Source organism: Heloderma suspectum, chromosome 10 (assembly GCF_057233095.1).
Source record: "Heloderma suspectum isolate Gila_16-S chromosome 10, 16-S_ref, whole genome shotgun sequence".
In the NCBI taxonomy this organism is placed as follows: domain Eukaryota; kingdom Metazoa; phylum Chordata; class Lepidosauria; order Squamata; family Helodermatidae; genus Heloderma; species Heloderma suspectum.
In genome coordinates, this window is record NC_139467.1 from 49,492,907 (window position 1) to 49,518,929 (window position 26,023).

Here is a 26,023-nt window from a genome sequence, read left to right on the forward strand (position 1 = left end):
TGCGTGCCGCTTCACACGGACAGACTAGACTCAGTCTCCATGACATCCTTAGGGGAAGACCCATGAGACTCTAATCTTCAGCACCTATTAAAGAACATCTTACTAACTTGCATTTAAGTGATGACACTGTGTTGAACTATTGCCAAGTATTAATGAAGGGTGGGAAGGCTTTCCATTCACCAGTTAAAAAGCGCTTCCAGACATGACACTGTATCGCAAGAACAACATGTAGCCTAGAGACTGAGTCTACATCAAAGTCCATCAGAAGAAGTCTTCCCTTGAGCCTCATTGGAAAAGACCCCATCAGGTGCTGTTGACCACCCGCACCACGTGAAGCTGCAAAGACAGCGTACCTGGATCCCCGCATCCCACTGCAATAAAGTGTTGCCCCTTGAAGACAATGTGCACCAGAACCAGACAGTGCTGGATGTGCCCCAACACAGAGTTTATCAGCTCTTTGAGTCATTTTGGACCTGAAAGGGAAGAGCATCTCTGGTTGCCGTCGTGGTACTGGCTTGTCGCCCTTTTTCCTGCTATTGTGTGAAATCTTCTTAGGTTTTTGGCACTTTGGCCTCCTCTGGATTACAAAATCGCTACGTCTAAAAAACCAGTAGCGAGCTAAACACTTGCTGGCAAGGTGAGCAAATGCCTAGCAGCGAGGCTAGCACCTGTTAGTGAAGAAAGGGTTGTTTCGGTATCCACCAGAGGCACATTCTCATGATGTGGCCCACCTGCATCCAGCTCCTGTTTGACATATTTTCTTGCATGAAAGCAAAGAACACTTTCCTGAAAGTAATGAACCAGATTCAAGTGGACTTAAATGTATCCAGCTGCTAGATCTGCAGCCATGTGCCAGTCCATGCCCATAGAAACACAGAATCATAGAATAGCAGGGCTGGAAGGGGCCTACAAGGCCGTCGAGTCCAAGCCCCTGCTCAATGCAGGAATCCAAGTCAGAGCATCCCTGACAGGTGGCTGTCCAGCCTCGTCTTGAATGCCTCCAGGGTGGGAGAGCCCACCACCTCCAGAGGGAATCGGTTCCATTGTCCTATTGCTCTAACAGTCAGGAAGTTTTTCCTGATGTTCAGCCGGAATCTGGCTTCCTGACACTTGAGCCCATTATTCCGTGTTCTGCACTCTGGGATGATCGAGAAGAGATCCTGGCCTTCTTCTCTGTGACAACCTTTCAAGTACTTGAAGAGTGCTATCCTATCTCCCACAAGGCTTCTCTTCTCAAGGCTCAACATGCCCAGTTCTTTCAGTCTCTCCTCATAGGGCTTTGTTTCCAGTCCCCTGATCATCTTTGTTGCCCTCCTCTGAACCCTCTCCAGTTTGTCTGCATCCTTCTTAAAGTGTGGTGCCCACAACTGGACACAGTACTCCAGAGGAGGCCTAACCAGTGCTGAGTAGAGGGGAACTAGTACTTCCCGGGATTTGGAAGCGACGCTTCTATGAATGCAGCCCAAAAGAGCATTGGCCTTTTTTGCAGCCACATCATATTGTTGGCTCATATTCAGCTTGTGATCTACTATGCATGTCTACTCAGGATTAGCGCAGATAGAGAAGTACCGCACATGCATTTCTACTCAGAAGCAATCTGTCTTAAGAGACACTATATTCTTCATTTATACTCAGAAGTCAGCCACGCTAAGAAGCCCAATACTGTGCATGTTTACTCAGAAGTAAGACATTTCTACTCAGAGCCACAAGCCTTTGAGCACAGCTTTTCAGAAGGAAGCCTTGGCAGCAGCTTAAAAAACCACCTCTTTTCAGTCTCAGAGAGCATTCTAGTCCCCCGCTTTCCAATTCTACTCACAAGAAGAACTTGAGAAAACAGCACTGTCAGGGACCAAAGCAGCAAGGAAGCCTGTGCATATTTTCTCAGAAGCCAGCCAGCACTACTTATTTCAGCCGTGACAGCAGCTGAAAAATCTACCCCCATTCAGTCATAGTGAGCATCCCAACCACCACCACCCCTTATCTTTTGTGAGCTGTTTAGCCCTGCGAGAGGCCCAGAGGGGAGAGCCGTTTGGCACACAGGCATTTGACTGCCTCCTGAGGGGAGGATGGGTTACCTTGAAGGAATGGCTCCGCTGTCTCCAGCCTCAAGGTCATAAGATGTCTAGCTCTGTGTGAGAAAGTAGAGTGCTTTCAGCTGGGCCTGTGTGAAAACTGTCACTTCTCCCTTCGACCTTTCATTCTGGACAGGAGGGAGAGCATCAAGGACTGGCACAGTTAGGGCAGATACAGGGGGCTGGCCACTGTGCCCAGTGCCTTTTATTCTCGTCTTGCCTCAGGAGAATGAGGTGTCACATCTGGCAAAGCTTATGAGAATCTTGTATGAAGGTGGCTCTTGTCAAGTGTTAACTTAGAGAAGAACTGCTCCCAGCAGTAGGTTGTTCCAAACAGATATGCTATTCCAATAGTGGAGTGCTGGAAATTCTTTATCATGTACACATAGCTTGTAGAACTCCAGAAGAGTCAAGAGAAAGGTATGTATAGGCACTGGGCAGCCACATCACATTGTTGGCTCATATTCCACTTGTGATCGACAACAAGTCTCCCCCATCTTATACTGTAACTGTGCATCTGGTTTCTTTTTCCTAGGTGCAGAACTTGGCATTTCTCCCTGTTAAATTTCTTTCTGTTGTTTTCAGCTTTCCTAAAATCCAGGGTATGCGTTTCACTACACTCAGCTTTTGCTTCCCTTAGAACCATGAACTCAAGTACAACATGGTCACTTTCCCCCAGAGTTCCTGTAACTGCTGCTTTATCCACTAAGTCATCTCTGTTGGTTAGGATCAAGTCAAGGATAGCCGATCCTCTAGTTCCTTCCTCCACTTTCTGTAGGAAATGTGGTGTCCAGAACTGGGCACAGTACTCCAGGTGAGGCCTAATCAGTGCTGAATAGAGGGGAACTAGTACCTCACGGAATTTGGAAGCTATCCTTCTTTTAATGCAGCCCCAAAGAGCATTTGCCCTATGTATAGGCAGAGTCAGAGTAGACTTTTATTCTTTTAGTTTGTATTTCATAGAATCATAGAACAGTAGGTTTGGAAGGGGGCTGTAAGACCATCAAGTCCAACCCCCTGTTCAATCCAGGAATCCAAGTCAAAGCATCCCTGACACATGGCGGTCCAGCCTCAGCTTGAATGCCTCCAGCGTGGGAGAGCCCACTACCTCCCTAGGCAATGGGTTCCATTGTCGTATTGCTCTAATGGTCAGGAGGTTTTTCCTGATGTTCAGCCGGAATCTGGCTTCCTGTCACTTGAGCCCATTCTTCTGTATCCTGCACTCTGGGATGGTCGAGAAGAGATGCTGGCCTTCCTCTCTATCAACCTTTGAAGTACTCAAAGAGCGCTATCCTATCTCCCCTCAGTCTTCTCAAGGCTAAACATGCCCAGTTCTCTCAGTCTCTCTTCATAGGGCTTTGTTTCCTGTCCCCCGATCATCTTCATTACCCTCCTCTCTGCATCCTTCTTAAATTGTGGTGCCCTCCTTGTCATCGGAGTTGGCTGAGGCGGTGAAGGTGCTGGACCAGTGCCTGGAGGCTATAATGGGCTGGATGAGGACCAATAAATTGAAGCTGAATCCTGACAAGATGGAAGCTCTGTGTATTGGCGATTCCCAAGTCCAGGAATTGGGTAAGCAACCTGTCCTGGTTGCACTCCCCCTGAAGAGCAGGTGCATAGCTTGGGAGTACTCCTAGATCCATCCCTGTCACTGGAGCCCCAGGTGGACTCCATGGCCCAGAGCCAGCTGCGGCCTTTCCTGGACAGGGATAACCTAGCCACAGTAGTACATACGCTGGTAACTTCCTGATTAAACTACTGCAATGTACTTTACATGGGGCTGCCCTTGAAGACGACTCAGAAGTTGCAGCTAGTCCAAAATGCAGCAGCTAGACCTGACCGGGACATCTCATAAAGATCACATAACACCAGTTTTAAAGGAATTACACTGGCTGCCAATATGCTTCTGGTTGGAATTCAAGGTTTTGGTGATGACGTTTAAAGCCCTAAGCAGCTTGGGAACTCGATATTTGAGGGACCGCCTCTCCCTATATATGCCTGCCTGAGAACTGAGATCTGTTGGAGGGGCTCTCCCATGTGTCCCACCAGTATGAGACATACTCTATGGTGGGACATGGGAGTGGGCCTTCTCTGCTGTGGCACCCTGATTGTGGAATGCTCTCCCCTTGGAGGCCCGACTGGCGCAGACATTGGTCTCGTTTTGGCGCCAAGTAAAAACATGCCTTTTTACCAAAGCCTTTGAGGGCTAAATGCATTTCCTAGCACATTGTTTTAACTGTTTTATTGTTTTAGTTTGTAACTGGTATTAGCTTGTTTAATAGTTTAATACATTTTAGGTGTTTAAATTATTTAATGTTTTATACTGTTTAAATTGATTTAGCTGTATGGTGCCCTGAGATCTTAGTGATAGGGGGTGGGATAGAAATGTTTTAATAAATAAAAATAAATATCTGTGTATCTGTATAAATGTTTACATGCAAATGGTTGTGAAGGTAGGCCTAACTAGGCCTTGTAAGTAGTTTTGTTCAGGTGAGGTGCCTGATGGGATTGAGAGAATGTGTGTGTGTCTGACCATGAGAAGGTAATTGTAACTTACTCATTATAAGCAAGAAATTCCTATCTATCAAAGTCAATCATCCCTGAAGATAAGCAGGCAGCTGTGCTGATAAGACTGTTGCTGAGCTAAATTAGCTCTTGAGCATGGATAGTGTATTTTCTTCGTTCTCCAACTTTCAGTCTGTGTAAAAGCATCCTCTTGCTTTCTTTCTTTTTTGGTGAGACACAGTTTTGTCTGTCTCTCCCATGGCTGTGATGTGATTTAATAAATTTCTGACTGTTCTGCCTAACCTGCCTTAGCTATTTCCTTAACATGGTTTTTATGCTACGCATAACGTACCACCCAGAGAGCTTCAGCTATTGGGTGGTACAGAAATGTAATAAATAAAATGAAGAAAAATCTAGGACCTGATTAAAACCCCACTATATGCTGCCAAATGCCTGAGAGACGAGGAAGGTCTTAACCTGGGACTGAAAAGAGAACAAAGTTGGTGTCAAGCGGGCATCACTGGGGAGTTCATTCCATAATTGGGGGACGGGGACGGAGAAGGCCCTCTCCCTTGTTGCCACCTTCTGAGCCACCCTCAAAGGAGGGCCTTAGATGATGAGCATAGTATGGGTAGGTTCATGCCAGGAGAGGTGCTCAGTGAGGTATCGTGGTCCCGAGCCACGCAAGGTTTTATAGGTTAAGAACCAGCACTTTCAATCAGGCTCGGAAACATACAGGCAGCCAGAGCAAGCAGGCCAGAATTGCTGATGTATGATCAGACCTTCTTGTTCCTGTTATCGATCTGGTCGCTGCATTTTGCATGACCTACAACTTCTGAACTGTCTTTAAAGGCAGCCCCACATAGAGTGCATTGCAGTAATCTAACATGGAAGTTACCAAATTTGGAGGTCACCATCGATGACGGAAGCCAGTTTATCCCTGTCCAGATAGCAGCATAGTACAAAGCTAGTGGAAGGCAGTCTGTGCCACTGAGGCCACTTGAGCCTGACGTAACAAAGACAACTCCAGGAGAACCCCCAAGCTGTGCACCTGCTCCTTGAGGGAGTGCAACCCCATCCAGAACAGGTTGAGCACCCTCCATCCGGTCAGAAGAACCACCCACTACCAGCATCTTGGTCTTGTCTAGAGTTTATTTGCTCTCATCCATCCATTGTCACAGCCAGGCACCAATCTAGCATATCCACAGCCTCACCTGAGGAAGATGAAAAGAAGTAGAGTTGCATGACATCAGCACACTGATGACAACACACTCCAAGACTTTGGATGATCCGAATCAATCGTTTCATGTAGGAGTTGAATAGCATGGGAGACAAAACCAACAGGAGGTTCATCCTGAATGGTGGCAGCCTATCAGAAATTATTTTCCTGGGGATCTCGCATAAAGAAAAGTTATCCACCCTCCTGGTCTCCTAACACCTGGGTCCATGGGATTTGACCTTTATGGGTGGACCTCAGCGCCCACATATAAAACAGGGACATTAACAGACTGTTCCATAGAGTTAATTAGAGGTTAAAAGAGGTTTCAAAAAGAAAATGTGCACACTACAAACAGAACATGGAGGTTAATAATGATCACTGCTGAATTGGAAGCTTTGATGCAGACAGCCCAATCAACAAAGGATAGCTTGCTACAACTTGGGAAGCAAGACCCGTCGCCCAGAGCAATCCTACTTGGAGGTAAACCTTCACTGAGTTCAGTTGGGCTTACTTCCACACAGGGGCATTGCTAGGTTCTTAAAAGATCCAGGGCACAGGCCCATAACACAAATTTGTGTGTGTGTATATATCTCCGAGTCTAAGCACACATCTAATATGTGTGTGTGTGTATGTGTGTGGTGTGTGAATGCAGTGTGTTTGCATGTGTGTTCATAGATTACATACATACATACATACATAAGAATTGTGCACTGACCCCCCCCCCTTCAACTCAGACCCCAGTTCAGCATTTTGGAAAACACCCCACTTCTGCTCTGGCCAATTTGTAGTTGGACCATCTCAGCTCAGCACCAAACCTGAGTCAATGTTTGAAAAAATGAGTCTTTATGCTTCCTGTTGACTACCATGGGAAATTCGGGGAAAAAAAACACACCTGTAACTTTTTTCTCTTGGTCAGAACTGGATGATAATTTCAGGCACAGAACCCCCATAGAAGAGGATACACCTGCCCAATGTCAGAAAAATAGGTGCAGGGTTTATATTTTGATTTTCTTTTAAAGGGAACTGCCAATAACATTTTTATTCCTTGGAAGAATTGGATAAAAATTTCAGGATTAATTGCCCCATCAGAGGATATCATGTCTGCCAAATTTCAGAATGATAGCCACAAGGGTTTTTGTGCAAGGGTGGCCTTGACATTTTGAGGTCTCCAAAAGAGGACATCCTGATCTCCCTATTTTCCTTGTGGGCCATTATTCTGAAAATTACAGACAGCCTACAGTTGTCCCTAGGTAAGAAGCCAGCAAAGTTTCAGAAGGACAGGTGCAGCAGTTCACGTGGAAGGGGAGTTCTCCAATTTGGGGGAGGGAATGGTTTGCGTTCCCTTCCATTCACTCTTTCCACAATAGTTTTTGGGTAAATTTGTATGAAAATGCACAGGTCATTAGAGGTGTCCCCCAGGCAAGAAACCTGCAAAGTTTCTGAAGGATATACATGCATGCACATTTAGGATTACTAGAATGTATTTACATTTCACTGGTGAATAATAGGGCTAAGTTATGGAGAAACTCTGAGCATGTACTAAGTGCCTTTCCCTCACCAATGAAGCTAGACTTCATGCAAAAAAAACCCAAACCCCCAAATGACAAAACATGCATAGGACTGAGCTGAAAGGGTAGTCAATTCATTAGACGGCATTGGGTAGGCACTGTATTAAGCCTGCAGTACCATGCTCACAACTCAGGACTTATTACTGAGTAAACTTGCAGAACATCAAGGTGCAAACCTTCCTGCAAAAGTAACTTGTGCTGGAATCCTATGCACACTTTCCTGAGAGTAAGCCTCATTAAACTTAACGGGACTTCTCAGTAGGCATACATAGGGTTGCATAAATTAGCAATATTTATCCTCCCTCCACCTAAAAAACAAGGAAAAAACTCATTTTTTAAATTAAAGCTTTCTGTTCATAGGAACACAGGAAGCTGCCTTATGCTGAGTCAGACCCGAGTCCATCTAGCCCGGAATTGTTGACACTGACTGGCAGCAGCGGCTCTCCAGGGTGTCCGGCACGGTTCTTTCCAGCCCTACCTGGAGATGCTGGGATCGAACCTGGGACCTCCTGCAGGCCAAGCAGGAGCTCCGCCGCTGAGCTGCAGCCCTTCCTATTGCTGGGTAATGGCAAATGAAAAACAAAACCACCCCAGATTTGTTTCTCTTGGAGAAAACTATGGCTGAATCGAGAATACGAAAAGGGCTCGCTTCAACACCTCCCACAACTCCTGTGTCAAAGGTGCCGAAAACAGGAGATTTAACAGAATTATTTACAATGTTAAAGACCCTATCTTCGCAATTTTCAGAACTAGTTCAAAGGCTGGACTTAATTCAAAATTCTATCACTGGCATGCAGAGAACGGTGGATTTAATTAATGCGTCACAGAAAAAAATGGAGTCCACAATTAATGAGCTTGAAGATCGAGTGGCAAGAAATAAAACTTGGACACAGATTGTTTGTAAAAATATATCTGACAGAATTTCTCAATTGGAGGCTTATACGAAAAGGGCCAACGTACGTATAGTGGGGATCAAAAGCTTGTCTAATGTGTGAAACTGTCTACTTTTGTGGATAAACTTTTGCATGAGATACTTTGTATATCCTCTGATTATTCTCTTGATATTGAGCAGGCATTTCGTGTGCCAAACCCTAAAGGGAATGATTACACAATGTTGTTCAATTTGCAGGAGTCTCCACAAAGTGTTATATCCTGAATTTGGCAAAACAAGCTGGAAGCCTTTTTTGGAATCAGGATAAAGTTATGCTGTTTCCAGATTACATCAAAGAGGTGGCGAATAAAAGAAGGCAATTTATCAAAGCAAAGAATCTGGCAAAACAAATGAACTTACAGTATTACTTAAAATATCCTGCTACACCTTGTATTGTGTCTGAAGATCAGATGAAGAAGTTTTGTTGTTGTTGTTGTTCAGTCGGTCAGTCGTGTCCGACTCTTCGTGACCCCATGGACCAGAGCACGCCAGGCCTTCCTGTCCTGCGCTCTCTCCCGGAGCGTGCTCAAGTTCATATTCATTGCATCCGTGATGCTATCTAGCCATCTCATCCTCTGCCGTCCCCTTCTCCTTTGGCCTTCAGTCTTTCCCAGCATCAGGGTCTTTTCCAGGGAGTTTTCTCTTCGCATTAGGTGGCCAAAATATTGGAGCTTCAGCTTCAGTATCTGTCCTTCCAATGAGCACTCAGGGTTGATTTCCTTTAGGATGGACTGATTTGACCTCCTTGCAGTCCAGGGGACTCGTAAGAGTCTTCTCCAGCACCACAGTTCGAAAGCATCAATTCTTCGGCGCTCAGCCTTCCTTATAGTCCAGCTCTCACAGCCATACATTACTACTGGGAAAACCATAGCTTTGATTAGACGGACCTTTGTCGGCAAGGTGATGTCTCTGCTTCTTACTATGCTGTCTAGGTTGGCCATAGCTTTCCTCCCAAGGAGCAAGCGTCTTTTAATTTCATGGCTACAGTCACCGTCTGCGGTGATCTTGGAGCCCAAGAAAGTAAAATCTGTCACTGCTTCCATTTCTTCCCCTTCCATATGCCAGGAAGTGATGGGGCCAGATGCCATGATCTTCGTTTTTTTAATGTTGAGTTTCAAACCAGCTTTTGCACTCTCCTCTTTCACCCTCAACAAGAGGCTCTTGAGATCCTCTTCGCTTTCTGCCATTAGGGTGGTATCGTCTGCATATCGGAGGTTATTGATAATTCTCCCAGCAATCTTAATTCCGACCTCTGATTCATCCAACCCGGCATTTCTCATGATGTACTCTGCATATAAGTTAAATAAGCAGGGTGACAATATGCAGCCTTGTCGTACTCCTTTCCCAATTTTGAACCAATCGGTTGTTCCATGTCTGGTTCTGACTGTTGCTTCTTGACCCTCGTACAGGTTTCTCAGGAGACAGGTAAGGTGGTCTGGTAGTCCCATCACTTTAAGAATTTGCCAGAGTTTGTTGTGATCCACACAATCAAAGGCTTTAGCGTAGTCAATGAAGCAGAAATAGACGTTTTTCTGGAATTCTCTTGCTTTCTCCATGATGCAGCGAATGTTGGCGATTTGATCTCTAGTTCCTCTGCCTCTTTGAAACCCAGCTTGTACTTCCGGTAGTTCTCGGTTCGCATACTGCTGAAGCCTAGCTTGTAGGATTTTGAGCATCACCTTGCTGGCATGTGAAATGAGCGCAATTGTGCGGTAGTTTGAACACTCTTTGGCGTTGCCCTTCTTTGGAATTGGAATGTAAACTGACCTTTTCCAGTCTTGTGGCCACTGTTGAGTGTTCCAGATTTGTTGGCATATTGAATGCAGCACTTTAACAGCATCATCTTTTAGGATTTTAAATAGCTCGGCTGGAATACTGTCATCTCCGCTAGCTTTGTTGTTAGTAATGCTTCCTAAGGCCCACTTGACTTCACTCTCTAGGATGTCCGGCTCAAGTTCAGTGACCGCACTATCATGGCTATCAGGGACATTCAGATCTTTCCTGTATAGTTCTTCTGTGTATTCTTGCCACCTCTTCTTAATCTCATCTGCTTCTGTGAGGTCCCTGCCTTCTTTGTCCTTTATCATGCCCGTCTTTGCACAAAACGTTCCCTTGAGATCTCCAATTTTCTTGAAGAGATCTCTAGTCTTTCCCATTCTGTTGTTTTCCTCGATTTCTTTGCATTGTTCATTTAAGAAGGCCTTCTTGTCTCTCCTTGCTATTCTCTGGAACTCTGCATTCAGTTGGGTATATCTTCCCCTTTCTCCCTTGCTTTTCGCTTCCCTTCTTTCCTCAGCTACTTGTAAAGCCTCCTCAGACAGCCACTTTGCTTTCTTGCATTTCTTTTTCTTTGGGATGGATTGAGTTGCTGCCTCCTGAACAATGTTACGGACCTCCGTCCATAGTTCCTCAGGCACTCTGTCTATCACGTCTAATCCCTGAAATCTATTCCTCACCTCCACTGTATATTCATCAGGGATATGATTTAGGTCATACCTGAACGGTTTAGTGGTTTTCCTGACGTTCTTCAATTTAAGCCGAAATTTTGCAAGAAGCAGCTCATGATCTGAGCCACAGTCAGCTCCAGGTCTTGTTTGGACTGACTGTATGGAGCTTCTCCATCTTTGGCTGCAAAGGACATAATCAATCTGATTTCGATATTGACCATCTGGTGACGTCCATGTGTAGAGTCGCCTCTTGTGCTGTTGGAAAAGAGTGTTTGCTATGATCAGCATGTTCTCTTGGCAAAACTCTATTAGCTTTTGTCCTGCTTCATTTTGTACACCAAGGCCATGCCTGCCTGTTATCCCGGTGATTTCTTGACTTCCTACTTTAGCATTCCAATCCCCTATGATGAAGAGGACATCTTTTTTTGGTGTTAGTTCTAGAAGGTGTTGTAGGTCTTCATAGAACCGATCAACCTCAGCTTCTTCAGCCTCAGTGGTTGGGGCATAGACTTGAATTACTGTGATGTTGAATGGATTGCCTTGGATTCGTACTGAGATCATTCTATCATTTTTAAGATTGTACCCCAGTACTGCTTTTCCCACCCTTTTGTTGACTATGAGTGCTACTCCATTTCTTCTAAGGGATTCTTGCCCACAATAGTAGATATGATGGTCACCTGAATTAAATTCGCCCATGCCTGTCCATTTGAGTTCGCTGATTCCCAAGATGTCGATGTTCAATCTTGCCATCTCATGTTTGACCACCTCCAGCTTACCTTGATTCATTGATCTGACATTCCAGGTTCCTAAACAATATTGTTCTTTACAGCATCGGATTTTCTTTTCACCACCAGACACATCCACAGCTGAGTGTCCTTTCGGCTTTGGCCCAGCCGCTTCACTCTTTCTGGCGCTACTTGGAAATTCCCTCTGCTCTTCCCCAGTAGCATATTGGACACCTTCCGACCTGAGGGGCTCATCTTCCGGCGTCATCTCTTTTAGCCTTGTGATACGTTCCATGGGGTTTTCTTGGCAAGAATACTGGAGTGGGTTGCCATTTCCTTCTCCAGTGGACCACATTTTGTCAGAACTCTCTGCCATGACCTGTCCGTCTTGGGTGGCCCTGCACGGCATAGCTTATGGCTTCACTGAGTTACGCAAGCCCCTTCGCCACAACAAGGCAGTGATCCATGAAGGGGAAGAAGTTTACAAATCATGAAAATGGCGGAGGCTTGGTTGAATCTTAAAATGTCTGAGAACACTGTCACAACTCCATGAATTGGAATTTCTAAACAAGTACTGTTAACTGTGTGTGTGTAGCTTTCATGATCTAGGCTAACTCAGAAGAAATTACTTTATATATATTTGTTTACTTTTATGCATTTTTATTTTATTTTTTCTCTCCCTTTTTATGTCTCTCCTTCTATTTTATATTTTAAAATAGACAAAATATCCAGTATAAAAAATATTGACGGTTGAAAATTTATCTCAAGTTTTATTATCAAACAATACTATAATCTCTCTCATTATTATTATTATTAATATTCAGGCTTTTGGGAATGAAGTGTGGAACTGTGGCGTTGATATAAAAGATCGTATTACTAAACTGTAAGATTGTATAATAGATATGGTTGTTTTTTTTAAAAAAAATAGAATATCATTGGAGGCTGGGAGATGTTGGAGTTTAAATTTATTAAGGGGTGGAGTTAGGGAGGGGGGAAGGGGAAAGAACCTGCTTCTTTTTTCTTGGCCTCCTTTCTTCCTCTCCTTTATTTTTTTTTCCTTTCTTTCTTCTCTGTTATTATGATATCCTCACTAAAATATTGTGTGTAGGAGAACTGAGGTATTGAGTAGGTTGCTGGTAATTCTGGTAGTCTTTATAAAGATAAAATAAACAAAAATATATTTTTTAGAAAAGAATTCCCCAAGATATGCTCTGTGTGGAATAAAGAAGAGAAAGGAAGGCAGGAAGGCTAGGGGAGGGAAGAAGAAAAGAAGAATGGGTACTGGAAATGTGCGCGGGGGCGGGGGTAGAGAGAATTCCCTAAGCCAAGTGGCTCCTTTCAGAGAGGCAGTAGTTCAGAGGAATTTAGGAGGCTGTGGAGGGTTTGTAAGGATTGCACATGCTTAAATGAACTTTATGAGGTGAGGTGAGGTGAGGTGGCTGAGCGCTTTTTCTAGCTTTTTAAAACCTATTTAAAAGCCCCAGTAGTTTCTCAATCATGACTCCACATAGTCCTAACCCTTCCTTTGGAATTATTTGAGTCCTACAGCTATTTAGGAGAAATTAAAGTGGAGGGGGAGAAAAAAGTCTGTGGAGGCTGATTGGATCCCTTGCTGTACTGAAGCTACTAAACTTCTGTAGAAGCCAAAGATTCCACTTTGGGGCTGTAAAATCAGGTCGTGTGTGTGAACCAGTACTTCACATGGAGCTCTTTCTTCCCTTCCTTCTCCCTCTTCAAAATTTCATTGCAAGCAAGCTCCCAACAGTGGGCATGTAAGAGCAGCAGAAAAGTAGGGGGAGGCAGGTTTTTTGCACCTCAGAACAACCCTACACCAGAGATTAGGGATAGTGACCTCCTAATGGTCACCTTAAACACCTTCTGATTAGGACCCCTAATCCCCTGGGTGGCTTGACAATTTCTACTTTTTGTTTTAGACTTTGAGAAAAGGAAACTTTACGCACGGCTAGTGCAAAAGCCACTGGACCTAAATGTCTGATATTTGGTAGGTTCAGTCAGCTCTGTCGGGCCTGCCAGGTCTCCAAATTCCAGGAATTTATGTGGAAGCACAAAAACATTATAGCTCTTTGACATATTTTCTTGGAATAAGCAAATTTTACCTGCGACTAGCACAAAAGCCACTCGACCTAACTGCCTTAAATTGGGCATGCTCAATCAGCTCCATGGGGGCTCCCAAGTCTCCAGATTTCATGTATTTATCACACAAACTAAAAAAGTTATGGCCGTTTCTGTTTTCCCATGCAAGTCAATGGGAAAATGTAAAAACATGGCAATTAGGGCAGCGGAAAAGATCCCGGGCACAGCTGGGAAGACCCGCGCCGGCGCCCAGGCGGGCAGCGCGCTCCCGCCCAGCTCTCGGGCTCCGCCGCCGCCTCCCCGCGCCGCTCCTCGGGCCGGCCCCGCCGCGCCTCCCTTGACGCCCGCCCTCCGCCACGGCCGCGAGAGCGGCGCTGCCCGCCCCGGGCGAGCCCACCCCCAGCCGCCTCTGAACTCGGAGCCTGGCCGGAGGAGGCAGGGCCGGCCCGGCTGCCCGCCTCGCCCGAACCCGGAGAAGAGAAGTGGGCGAGGCGAGGCGAGGCGCGCCGCGCGCTCCCCGCCTCCTGCGGCCGTGCCCGCGGACAAGGCTGCCGCGCGGCGGGGAGGGCGGCGGAGCGGCGCCCGGCGTCCCTCGGGGGCGGACTGGCAGCGGGCCGCCCGCGCGGGGCGGCTCGGCGGAGCTTCCGGACCATCCCTCGCCTGTCGCTGCGGCGCCGGCGTCCGCGCCGCGGTAGCCTCTCCAGCGGCCGTTCGTCCTGCCCCTCGCTGACCCCGGAGGGCGCGCCGCGCCGCGGGAGCAAGGCGGGGAGCCCGAGAAGGCCCGGGAGCCTCGGGCGGCCTGGTGGGCAGCCGCGGAGAGGCTGGCTGCGTCCGGTGCGGTCGTCCGCCTCGGCGTAGGCGCGCCGAAATGGGGGGCTCGAGTCACGCGAACATCGGACACCCGCCGCCGATGACGCCTCGGCGCGCCGCGGGCGCCCCTCGGCACCTGCCGCTCCGGGCCCGCTGAGCCCCGCGGCCAAGCGGGCGGGCTGCTGGCCTCGCTCCTGGCCGCCGCCTCTGCCGGGAAGGGGCGGCGCGGGCGAAGCGGCCGCGCCCGCCTGCCGAGGAGGCGCTCCCGGGGTTGGAGCGCGCTGGCCCTGCGCCCGTGCAGCGCGAGGGCCGAGGGGCCGACAACAATTCCAAGATCTTTCTCGCTTGTAGTTGTTGAGCCACGTATCCGCCATCTTGTCACTGTGCATTTGGTTTCTTTTTCCTAGGTGCAAAACTTGGCATTTGTCCCTATTAAATGTCATTCTGTTGTTTTCTGCCCAGCGCTCCAGTCTATCCAGATCACTTTGAATTTTGTTTCTGTCTTCCAAGGTATTAGCTATCCCACCCAATTTGGTGTCATCTGCAAATCTGATCAGCATTCCCTGCACCCCCTCCTCCAAGGCATTAATACAAATGTTGAAGAGCACTGGGCCCAGGACTGAGCCCACTCGTTACCTCTCCCCAGTTTGAGAAGGTCCCATTGATAAGCACTCTTTGAGTCCGATTCTGTAGCCAACTGTGGATCCACCGGATCGTTGTTTCCTCTAGCCCACTTTGAGCTAGTTTGCTCATCAGGATATCATGGGGCACTTTGTCGAAAGCTTTGCTGAAATCGAGGTATACTAGGGATGTATGAAAGTCACTTACCTTGAACAAAATTTGATTCACGGTGGAGGGGAGGCGCTCTGTCCGTCCCCCCGAAATTCTGGCGGGGGGGAGGCACTCCGTCCCTCCCCCCTGAAATTCTGGCCTGGGGGGGAGGCGCTTCGTCCCTCCACCCCCGAATCCTGGCCAGCCGGGCCGCAAATGGCGGCGGCTGTAGCCGCCGCCGCCGTTTGCGTTCCTGCAGTCAGCCGTGATGTTTACGTAGCCTATGGCTGAGTAAAAAAATCATGGCTGAGTAAAAAAAACAACAACAACAACCGCGCGTATGCAAATGGCAGCGCCCACGGGCCTTATTTTGGCACGTCTAGTCTGCGTAAACATTTACGTAGACTACGGCGAAAATAAGGGGAACGCAAATAGCGTAGATTTACGTAGCCTATCATGGCTGGGTAAAAAACACACCGCGTACGCATTTGCGGTCCTTATTTTTGGCCGTCCTAATCTACAGAAATATTTACATAGGCTAAAACGGTGAATCAAAAAGGGACGCAAATAGCGGCCGCTACACTATTTGCGTTCCCCTTTATTTTCGCCGTCATAGTCTACATAAATATTTACGTACACTAAGACAGCCAAAAATAAGGAACGCAAATGGCAGCGGCCGTAGCCGCTGCCATTTGCATACGCGGTTTTTGTTTTTAATTTCCTGGAGGGGCCATGTTTTGCAGCATTTGTCTCTCAACAAATATCGGGGAAATTGAAGTCCCCCATTACTACTACATCATGCTTCCTTGAAACATTGGCTCTTTGCTTCTCAAAAGTTTCATCCTCATCTTCTCCTTGATTGGGTGGCCGGTAGTAGACTCTGACCACCAGGTTCCTTTTATTCTTTGCTGCATTTATTTTAACCCAGATGTTCTCAATGGGGCTACCAAGCTCATCCTCCTGTGCAGAGAGATGTATTTTTCACATACAGTGCAACCCCACCTCCCTTTCTGTTCCTCCTGTTCTTTTTGAACAAATTATATCCTTCAATTGCGGTATTCCAGTCATGAGAGTCATCCCACCAAATCTCAGTTATACCTATCAAGTCATAATTTCCCTCCTGTATTAAGAGTTCAAGTTCGTTCTGTTTGTTTCCCATACTCTGGGCATTAGTATATAGACATCGAAGACCACGTGCTTCATAGTCTGGCTTTCTTCCTACATGTGTCTGAAGACTATTATTGGGCGCTATCAGAGCTGTTCTCTCCGTTGCAGTGCATGCGCCTACGTCCATTGTTACCCCCAACATTACATCTCCCTTCCCCGTAGGATTCAGTTTAAAGCCCTCCTGATGAAGTTCTTCATGCTGTGGCCAAACACATTCTTCCCATCCTTTGTGAGGTGCAACCCATCCCTTGCCAACAGCCCATCTTCCAGGAAGTATAGCCCGTGGTCCCAGAATCCAAATCTCTCTCGTCGGCACCACCTTCGTAGCCAGTCATTCACCCGGAGTATTTTTCGTTCCCTTTCTATCCCTCTTCTAACTACTGGAAGGATGGATGAGAAAACTATCTGGGCCCCAAAGTTCTTGAGTTTCCTTCCCAAAGCTTCAAAGTCTGACGTGATCTCTTCGTAGCTCTGCTTGGCGGTATCATTTGTTCCCACATGGATGAGAAGAAAGGGATACCTGTCAGTGGGCTTTATGAGTGCAGGCAACCTTTCAGTCACGTCTCTAATCTGTCCTCCCAGGAGACAACATACCTGGTGAGTCCACAGGTCTTCGCAACATACTTGGGTCTCAATCCCATGCAGCAAGGAGTCTCCCACTACTACCACTCTTCTCTTCTTCTTCTTGTAGGCCTGGCTTTCATCGCCTCTGTTTGACTGACCTTCAGCCTCTTGCTCACTCTCATGTAGGTTCCCCTGTGATTCTTCCTCTGCAGGCTGTCCTCCAGTCTCATCCGCAAGTACCTGGAATCGGTTCCATGGCTCCACTGGCGCAGAGTGGCATCTAGTTCTTCTCCTAACTGTCACCCTTTTCCAAGGAGTGTCCTCTACTCCATTTTTCTTCACCTCAGCATTTCCCACTGCCTCATCTTGCTGTTGCTCTTCAAGCTTCTGGTCTTCCCTTTGCTGCTGTAGTTCCCCCATTCTGTCCAAGAACTCTTTGTGTTCTCTTATTCCCCGGAGGGTCGACAGTCGCCGCTCCAGTCCACTTCCTTTTTCTTCCAGCAGCGTCATCAACTTGCCCTTGTTCCAGGTGTAGGACATGTTGTTCTCAGGCAAGAAAACAAACATGGCACAGGCCTTGCAGGTCACCACCACTGGAGAGTCTTGTCCTTCCATAGCCTCTTTTCCCTTTTTGTGTCTAGCTTTGTGATTGTTCTAGACTAGCCTGTGCCTGCTCCTCCACTCAGTAGAGGTTAAAAGCAGAGTCCCGCTGGTGTGGAAGTGTGCGTTACAAGACAAATAAATGGAAAAAAGTTAATGAAAAAAAAAGTTAGGGGCCTCCCCTTGACCTCCCCTGCCAAACTCCCTTGGCCAACTCCTGTTTGCTCCCCCTGTTCGCTCGCTCTCTGGGAGCTTGCTTGCTTCTGTAGTCGCTGGACCAGCGGGGGCAGCTTGCTCTGCTCTGCTGGGAGGTGGGAAACAGACTCAATAGAGGCACACCAGTGATCCCAATGCCACAAAATGAGACTGAAATGACTAAACCTAGATCTACCAGAAACAGCCACCTTGCATGATGTGCAATGTAATAAGCATAATTGTTTGTATTGTTTTGTTCCATGTGATCATTGCTTTAATTAATGTTGCATCAAATTCCTTACCAAAACTATACATAAAGCTGAACTGCACCAGATGGTCAGTAGAATGCAGAGAAATGTGCAGAGAAAGAGAAAGAGACTGACAACAATACAAGTACAGATGGTGAGCCTCATAGTCTCAAAGGGGGATTGTGAAGGCAGGCTTGACTAGCCCTTGTAAGTAGTTTGGCTCTGGCAAGGTGCCTGATGGGATTTAGAGAACGTGTATGCGTCTGACCATGAGAAGGTAATTGTAACTTGCTCATAACTCCTATCCACCAAAGTAACGGATCCCTAAATATAAGAAAGCTGCTGTGCTGATAAGACTGTTGCTGAATACGAATTGGTTTCTGAGCTTGTGTAGTGTGTTTTCTTTGTTCTCTAACTTTCAGCCTGTATGCATCCTGCTTTCTTTGGGGAGGGCGGGGAAGACACAATTTCATCTGTCTCTCCCACGGCCTTGATGTGCTTTAATAAATTTCTGACTGTTCAACCTAACCTGCCTTGGATATTTCCTTAACAGCGGTAAGGGCCCATCTTTGTCTAAGTCAAAGACCTGCTCCCTTGCTAGCTCAGATTGGCTGATTAGTGCACCATCACAAGTTTTTTTCTTCTCCCATCCCACCAATCCAACATTCCTACCTATTTCGGTGTTCCCTGGAGAACTATTAATGGACACCCAGGGCTATATTATCCGCACCAATTTATAAGATGTAGAGTGTGTGATGACACTGCAGGCCAACTTCCATGGAGGTTTTGAAATCACTACACCACTCTCTTGCATTCACTCTCACACAGCCATAGCAAACAAAAGGTCTGGCATACAGGTTAAGAACTCAAAAAATCAGATGTGACATACTGCCCCATAGAAGCCTGCAGGGGCATTTTTTGTACTTGCTGCAATCTTATTGATTAGCCTTTCCCCATGCTCAAAACGTGATGAACAGGTACAGAGTTGCCTTAAAGGGAGAGAGGAAATATCAGTCATTTCAAGAGCAGAAAAGGCAACTTCCTCTTTGGATCAGTTGAAGCAGTCAGGGATAGCATTAATTAAATCCACAGCTCCCTGCATATCAGTGATGGAATTTTGAATTGAGTCCAGCCTTTGAACTAGTCCCCAAAATTGCGAAGATGGGGTTTTCATCATCGTAAATAATTCTGCTGAATCTTCTGTTTTTGGCACCTTTGACACAGGAGTTGTGGGAGGTGTTGAAGCGAGCCCTTTTCGTCTCCTTGGTTCAGCCATATTTTTCTCCAATAAATCTTACAGGTCCTCAGATGTTCTCAAATATTGTTCAAAGTTCTTAAATTGTCTCTCATAGGTTGCTGATTTTTCTTGCAAGATATATTGTTATGGAACACGCCAGCCCTGTTTTCTCCTATAAAATAGGAGTCTCATTACAGCTTTTCGCAGTGGTACAGCCCTGGGGGATAACCCTGGCATCCAGCTCCTCCACTATCGCGTGGGGTTTACCTTACTCCAGGCAAAAATCCAGAGCTATTTGCCTTGCCCACCCTTTCAATTCTAGGGGGAAGATGAAAAGGTTTTTCAACCTTTTAAAAAGCTATTTGAGAAAGCTCCCACGGAGAGTCCGTGGAAGCTGCCAGGGCTACGTCGGTCCCAAACCAGAGTGCCGCTGCGTTTTTTGGTTTGGTCCCAAACTGGCCCCTTCTTAAGTGCACATATTTTGTATGTGCATATTTTGCATGCCTCCACCCATCACAGGAGCTGAGTGTTTTGGGGTACAATTCTGCCTGCTGACTCAGACCCCTTCCCATTTGTATTTCACAAGGCATCTGAACACCAGAACCAGGCAAGAATGATCTCTTTGATCTCAAGGAGGGAGAACAGGTCATATACACAGAGGGGCACCTTTGTCCAGTGTAGCTTGAATATGAATGAAATATCAAACTACGGCAGCACTGCAAATAATTCCCAACATGTAGCAATTAAAAAGCCCTGCTGTTTATTATTAAAGTACAAAAGGAATATATTCAGAGCATTCTAATACAACATTTGACTTCAGAACAGGAACAAGGGTTATAATGGTCTACAAGTATTAAAGCCAAACATCACATAGAATTATTTATTTGTTTATTTTACTATTTGTATCATCCTTTAATGTGTATTGATCATATGGCAATGAGTTCTACTGGTTTGCTGGTGAGAAAAACACATTGAAAAATATAGCAAACCCCACAAAGATTAAGTAAGTAGTAATGCAGACCCAGAATCTAGGATCTTTAATGAAGTTTTTATCAAAACAGCTGAATATTACGTAACCTACTGACATCCCAGCAAGACCGCCTGCAATGTGGGCCACAAAGGAAACCTTAAGAAAAAAAACAAACACATCCCCTTAATGGTATTCTGTTTCAGGATGGTGAATCAAATAGTGGCGCAAAATAACTCAAGTACTTTACACAAAGACCCAGTCTGCCCATAATGCAAATTCCCGACACTTCCACTTTTAACCCAGCAACAAACCATGGGCAATTTATTGGGTTAACTGGGTTGTTTAACCCATAAACCCAGAGTTTCCAGGTTTGGATGTCACTGGGCATTCCTAAATTGTTGATTCAAAGCAGAAGCACTCTGCTTGTCTTATCCAATCCTTGGATTAAACAACCTTGGAATTGCCAGCATTACATGTGAACTGGGTCAAAGACTGTTGTCGCACTAGTGAAATCTAGAGCAGAAATGACAGGATTCCAGTGCAGTCCATATAGTAGAAGGCAGTAGCTGTAGGTAGGAACAACAGTGATCCCGAAAGGCTTGGCAGAAGAGCTCTCAAGTGCAAACAGAAGAAAAAGGAGCTCCATGAGAAATCAGCCTGAGGCTGGGGTACAGCAGAAGTTCCCTACAATAAACCCAGAATGGGCCCACACCACCTAATAGCAGAAACTGCCGTGAGTTCTAGGTGAGCCTTGACAATGCTTCTGGAAGCCAAGGCCTTAGTGAGCTAATTCCTTCTTAGTAAAATGGGTCAGGATGACTCAGCTGTAGACCTCGCCCAAAAGATGTCCATTTCTCACAAACCAGGGGCTCCCTGCTTGTGGTGTCAAGAGGAGACACTGGACCCATTTCTACATACTGCAATTTATACTGGAAAGCGCAAATGCACTTTCTCCGCAGGGGGCCAAGCAGTGCGCAGAACGCTCACCTAGCACTCACCCAGATGCACAGAACGCTCACCCAGAGCTCCACTCATTGCCACTTGCAACCAAGAGCAATGGTGCAAGTCCTCTCATTATTCACCCTCTTTACCATGTAAAATATCCCCTGGCTCTCCTTTCAACATTTGGAGCTTGTCAGATTGGCTAAAGTAGTGTTTTTAGCATTGAACTGGCCTCCAGCATAGTTCAACTTCATAGTTCATAGTTCAACTCCAGCAACTTGCTTAATTCTCACCCTGCTTAATGTGCCAGAGGGAAAAAGAAAACAGCATGAGTCAGTTGCAGGCAAAAGGAATATTTCTAAAATATGACAAGAGAGCAGCACTCAGATATTGTAAGGAAGAGTATCTGCTGAAAGTCTGGATGGGAAGGAAATAAGAAAAGGCCAGATTATTTGTCAGAACAGAATGAACCAGCAAGCTGGAATTCTGACACAGGAAACGTGCCCTTACCTGAAGCCCAGTCACAGGAGAGAGAAATCTTCTGTACAAAGCAAATCCTACATCTGTTACAACTAGGAAATCAATACAAACAGAGGCCAGTTAGGTAAGTCCCCAAACATTTCACAGACCCCCCACCTTGGCAGGCAGTTCCGTGGGGACCACTTGCGGGGTGTGTACAGCTACAGTTGGGAAGCAGGCACTAGCGCAGGAGTGCAGAACCTCAGGCCCAAGGGTCAAATCTGGGACTCCCCAGATGGCCATGCCTCCTTCCCTACCCCCTTTCCCACAACTGACGTGTGGTTTCAACCTTTTAGAATGTGGAAAAAACTGCACAAAAGCCTAAGGCTTAATTACTTGCAGCAAGTAATTAAGCTGGTGTGATGGGTATTTTGGCCTCACCCCTTTTGCCTTAGCCCAACCCACGACTGGAATGCAGCTCCTCAGAGTCTTTCCCATATGGAATTTGGCCCTCAGGCTGAAAAAGGTTCTGCACCTGGCACTAGACTCTTACACCCTTAGTCTTGATTGCTGCATAAGACTGAATTAAACTAAATAAAACCAAATTAAACTTTTTCTTTCTTCAAAGAAACTAAAACAGTCTAACAGACTTCTTCATGTATATCACTCACTGACCCTGTTCAGACGTAACTCGGGGAAGGGTGGTTAGGCTAACCACAGTGCATGGTGGTTGCCACCAACCACACTGCATGCTCCTGCCACACATGCATGGAACCACGGCCCGCAGTGTGGTAAGCCTAGCCACCTCCATCCCGTAAAACCTGTTGTCCTCCAGCTGGGCCGCCATGCATCCGAGCAGCCTCAGCAGAGCAACCAGCCATCTTGTGACCACCATGGGTGGCCATCTTGGGGCAAGTGCTGCAGCTGCCGCCTCCCCACTGGGTCGCAGCACATAGGGCCTGGGCACATACTGGGGCTTGGCCTTACTGGCAAAGTGGGCTGAGGGGCTGCTGCTTTGGGGGGGAGCGTGGCTTGAGGCAGGGATGCTGCTGCTTGGCCATCAGCTGGATGGGCGGGGATGTTTTCACATTCTGCAGCAGCCACAGGTATTTCATTGAATCATAGAACAGTAGGGTTGGAAGGGGCCTACAAGGCCATCGAGTCCAACCCCTGGCTCAATGAAGGAATCCAAGTCACAGCATCCCTGACAGATGGCTGTCCAGCCTCGTCTCGAATGCCTCCAGTGTGGGAGAGCCCACCACCTCCCTAGGGAATGGGTTGCATCATTGTACTGCTCCAACAGTCAGGGAGTTTTTCCTGATGTTCAGCCGGAATCTGGCTTCCTGTAACTCGAGCCCATGATTCCATGTCCTGCACTCTGGGATGATCGAAAAGAGATCCTGGCCTTCCTCTCTGGGACAACCGTTCAAGGACTTGAAGAGTGTTATCCTATCTCCCCTCAGTCTTCTCTTCCCAAGGCTAAACATGCCCAGTTCGTTCAGTCTCTTTGTTTCCAGTCCCCTGATCATCTTTGTTGCCCTCCTCTGAACCCTCTCCAATTTGTCTGCATCCTTCTTAAAGTGCGGTGCCCAGAACTGGACACAGTACTCCAGATGAGGCCCAACCAGTGTTGAGTAGAGGGGAACTAGTACTTCCCGGGATTTGGAAGCTATGCTTCTATTAATGCAGCCCCAACTAGCATTTGCCTTTTTTGCAGCCACATCACACTGTTGGCTCATACTCAGTTTGTGATCTACCACAATTCCAAAATCCTTCTCGCTTGTAGTGTTGTTGAGCCACGTATCCCCCATGGGGATACGTCTGGCCTGGGAGTGCAGAGCACTCAAGGTCACTGTGCTGATAACAGCAGCGTGGGATCGAAAACGTATTTGTTTCCCACACACTTCTCCAATTTTGTACTGTGGGTGGGGACAGAGAGTGAGGAGGCTGGCTCTCGGCTGCCGTGTCACCTGTTGCTAGGCAGTTTTCGACCCATGGAGATGTTGTGTGCTGGCAGGAGTGGCAGGGCCTTTTTAGGCCGCTCTTGCTGCGGAGCTCTATGGTAGCATTCAGTTAGACACGGGAGCCTGACAGACAACACGCCACAATAGGGGCCACTAACCCTACTGCAGCACATGGTTAGTGAGCGTGGTTACACCGTGGTTATGTAGCCACCATGGTTAGGAAAAACGCCCAACAGACAACACGTTAAGCCATCATAGATAGCTCAAAATGCTTAACCATCATGGCTTAGTGTTATGTCTGAACAGGGCCTCTCTGTCTTTCTCTCTCTCTCTCTCTCTCTCACACACACACACACACACACACTGCATTGTATAGAGCACAAACAAACACAATGCATACTCTCCCAGGAAGATCTGCCAGGCATCTTCACTGTATCCATTTAGACACCTTCCTCTTCCAGCAGGCATTTAATCTTTAATCTATTGCCCTGGTTATTAATTTTACTGCTGGCTCTTTAATGTTTTTAATGTTTAATGTTGTATTATTTCAGTATTTTTGTAGTTGTATTTTGATATTTTATTTTTTTATGATTGTAAACCATCTTGAGGGCATTTGCTGGTTAGGTGGTAAAAAAAACTAAATAAAACTTATCAGTCAATCCTAAAGGAAATCAACCCTGAGTGCTCATTGGAAGGACAGATACTGAAGCTGAAGCTCAAATATTTTGGCCACCTAATGCAAAGAGAAAACTCACTGGAAAAGACCCTGGGAAAGATTGAAGGCAAAAGGAGAAGGGGACGGCAGAGGATGAGATGGCTAGTTAGCATCACCGATGCAATGAATATGAACTTGAGCACACTCTGGGAGAGAGCGGAGGACAGGAAGGCCTGCCGTGCTATGGGCCATGGGGTCACGAAGAGTCGGACACGACTGAACAACAACAACTATGTTAAATAAATGAATCCCCACCATTATCTCTGATCTGAGATTGGATAGAACAGTGAGGATGCAAGCACTAAGGGGCTGCCACTGGGCAGAGTGGCAGCCCTGGCCACACTCCCATGGGGACGCCGCACATCGAGCAAACCCAGGGACTCAGCTGGTGCTGGGAGGAGCAGCTGCTCTGGCATTCCGGGCCTCTCTCAGCATAAAGAAGAGCCCAAAGGCAGGGCAACGACGCCAGCAGGTGCAGTCATGCCCGCTGACATCACCCGCCTCTCTGGAGGCCCACTGGGAGGCAATTCAGCCCCCACCTCCATCATAATGGGACTTTCGCTCTTGGAGTATTAGAGATGTCAGTTTTAGTGTTTAAGGGCTGCTTTGCATACTGCAGAGTGGTAGTAGTAACATATACTGCAGTACTCGTCTGTGGTTCGCGCACCTGCAATTGATGGATTACAGATGAAGCGAGGAAACGTGGGATGCAAATCATTTGCTGGTTTTTTTGCAATATGGGAAGCAGCCCTCTTTATCCACATGAAAGCTGGGACAATATTTTTCCTTAGCTCTCAGAAGAACCCTGTGTCAAAGCACGGAACAGATATTTTACCGTTCATCTTACAGAATTTATTATATTTGTTAAACACTTCATAAGATAGATGTATCTAGACATTGTACAGTTCAATTTAAAACATAATAAAAATACAACAAAATCACAATAGAATCCAAAACAGCATAAAAGTAACAGATCTTTAGAGCACAATCCTATGCAGGTTTAGACAGAAAAAAGTCCTACAACTTCCAGCATGCCCCGGTCAGACTTTTTTCTGTCTAAACCTGCATAGGATTGAGCCCTCAGTGACACAGTATTATTTATTTTATTTATTATTTTATTTATTGCATTTATATCCCGCCTTTTTTCCTCCAAGGTATTCAAGGCAGCGTACATGATCCTCCTCCTTCCTCCATTTTATCCTCACAACAACAGCCCTGGGAGGTGGGTTGGGCTGAGAGTCTGTGACTGGCCCAAAGTCACCCAGGGAGCTTCCATGGCCGAGTGGGGACTAGAACCCGCATCTCCCGGCTCCCAGTCCAGCACTCTCGCCACTAAAACTACCACCCCCAAATTTCAAGCCACGCTGCAGAAACTAAAATAATAGTTCAAATATACTAAAATACTTAAAATGCCCAAGGGAACAGAAAAGTCTCAGGATGGCACCAAAAAGAGCAATGGCCAGCCTCCCTACGGAGAACATTTCAGCGCTAAGGGCCACCGCTGAAAAGCTCTCTCCCCCCGAGCCTCAGAGTGAGGGAATATGAAGAAGGGCTTCGACGGAAGCCCTGAAGACCCAGGTAGGTCCAGACTGAGGGAGGCATTTTGCCAGTTGCCGTGCAGAGCAGAGGAGGGCCAGCACATCAGAGGCTGCGTGCCGCCAGCTGGCGGGGCCCCCCGGTGTGCCGAAGCCCCCACTCGCACGCACCACTGTGAGCAGGCGCTCTGAAAGCCCTGCTGCAGCAGGGGGCGATTCCTCGAGGGGGCGTGCGCCGTGGCGGCGAATGCCATCAACTTGGACAGCTTTAAAGGGGAGCAGACA

The 26,023-nt window shown here is 46.9% G+C and overlaps 1 protein-coding gene across 9 annotated transcripts in view; it reads right to left on the reverse strand.

Moving 5' to 3' along the window:
- Positions 1 to 17,926: 17,926 nt before the first annotated feature.
- Positions 17,927 to 26,023, reverse strand: part of RHBDL2 (rhomboid like 2) — a 31,862-nt gene continuing 23,765 nt past the window's right edge. For 3 of the 9 annotated variants that reach the window (XM_084816274.1, XM_084816275.1, XM_084816277.1), the window contains exons 7-8: positions 21,576 to 21,637; positions 17,933 to 20,279 (exon numbers count right to left, since the gene is read on the reverse strand). In XM_084816274.1, coding sequence (XP_084672400.1) covers positions 20,097 to 20,279; positions 21,576 to 21,637 — 245 coding nt within the window. In that variant the 3' untranslated portion in view covers positions 17,933 to 20,096. Of the gene's footprint in view, positions 21,638 to 26,023 lie in introns of all 9 variants that reach the window. The other 6 variants (XM_084816281.1, XM_084816280.1, XM_084816279.1 and 3 more) reach the window with 3 other exon arrangements.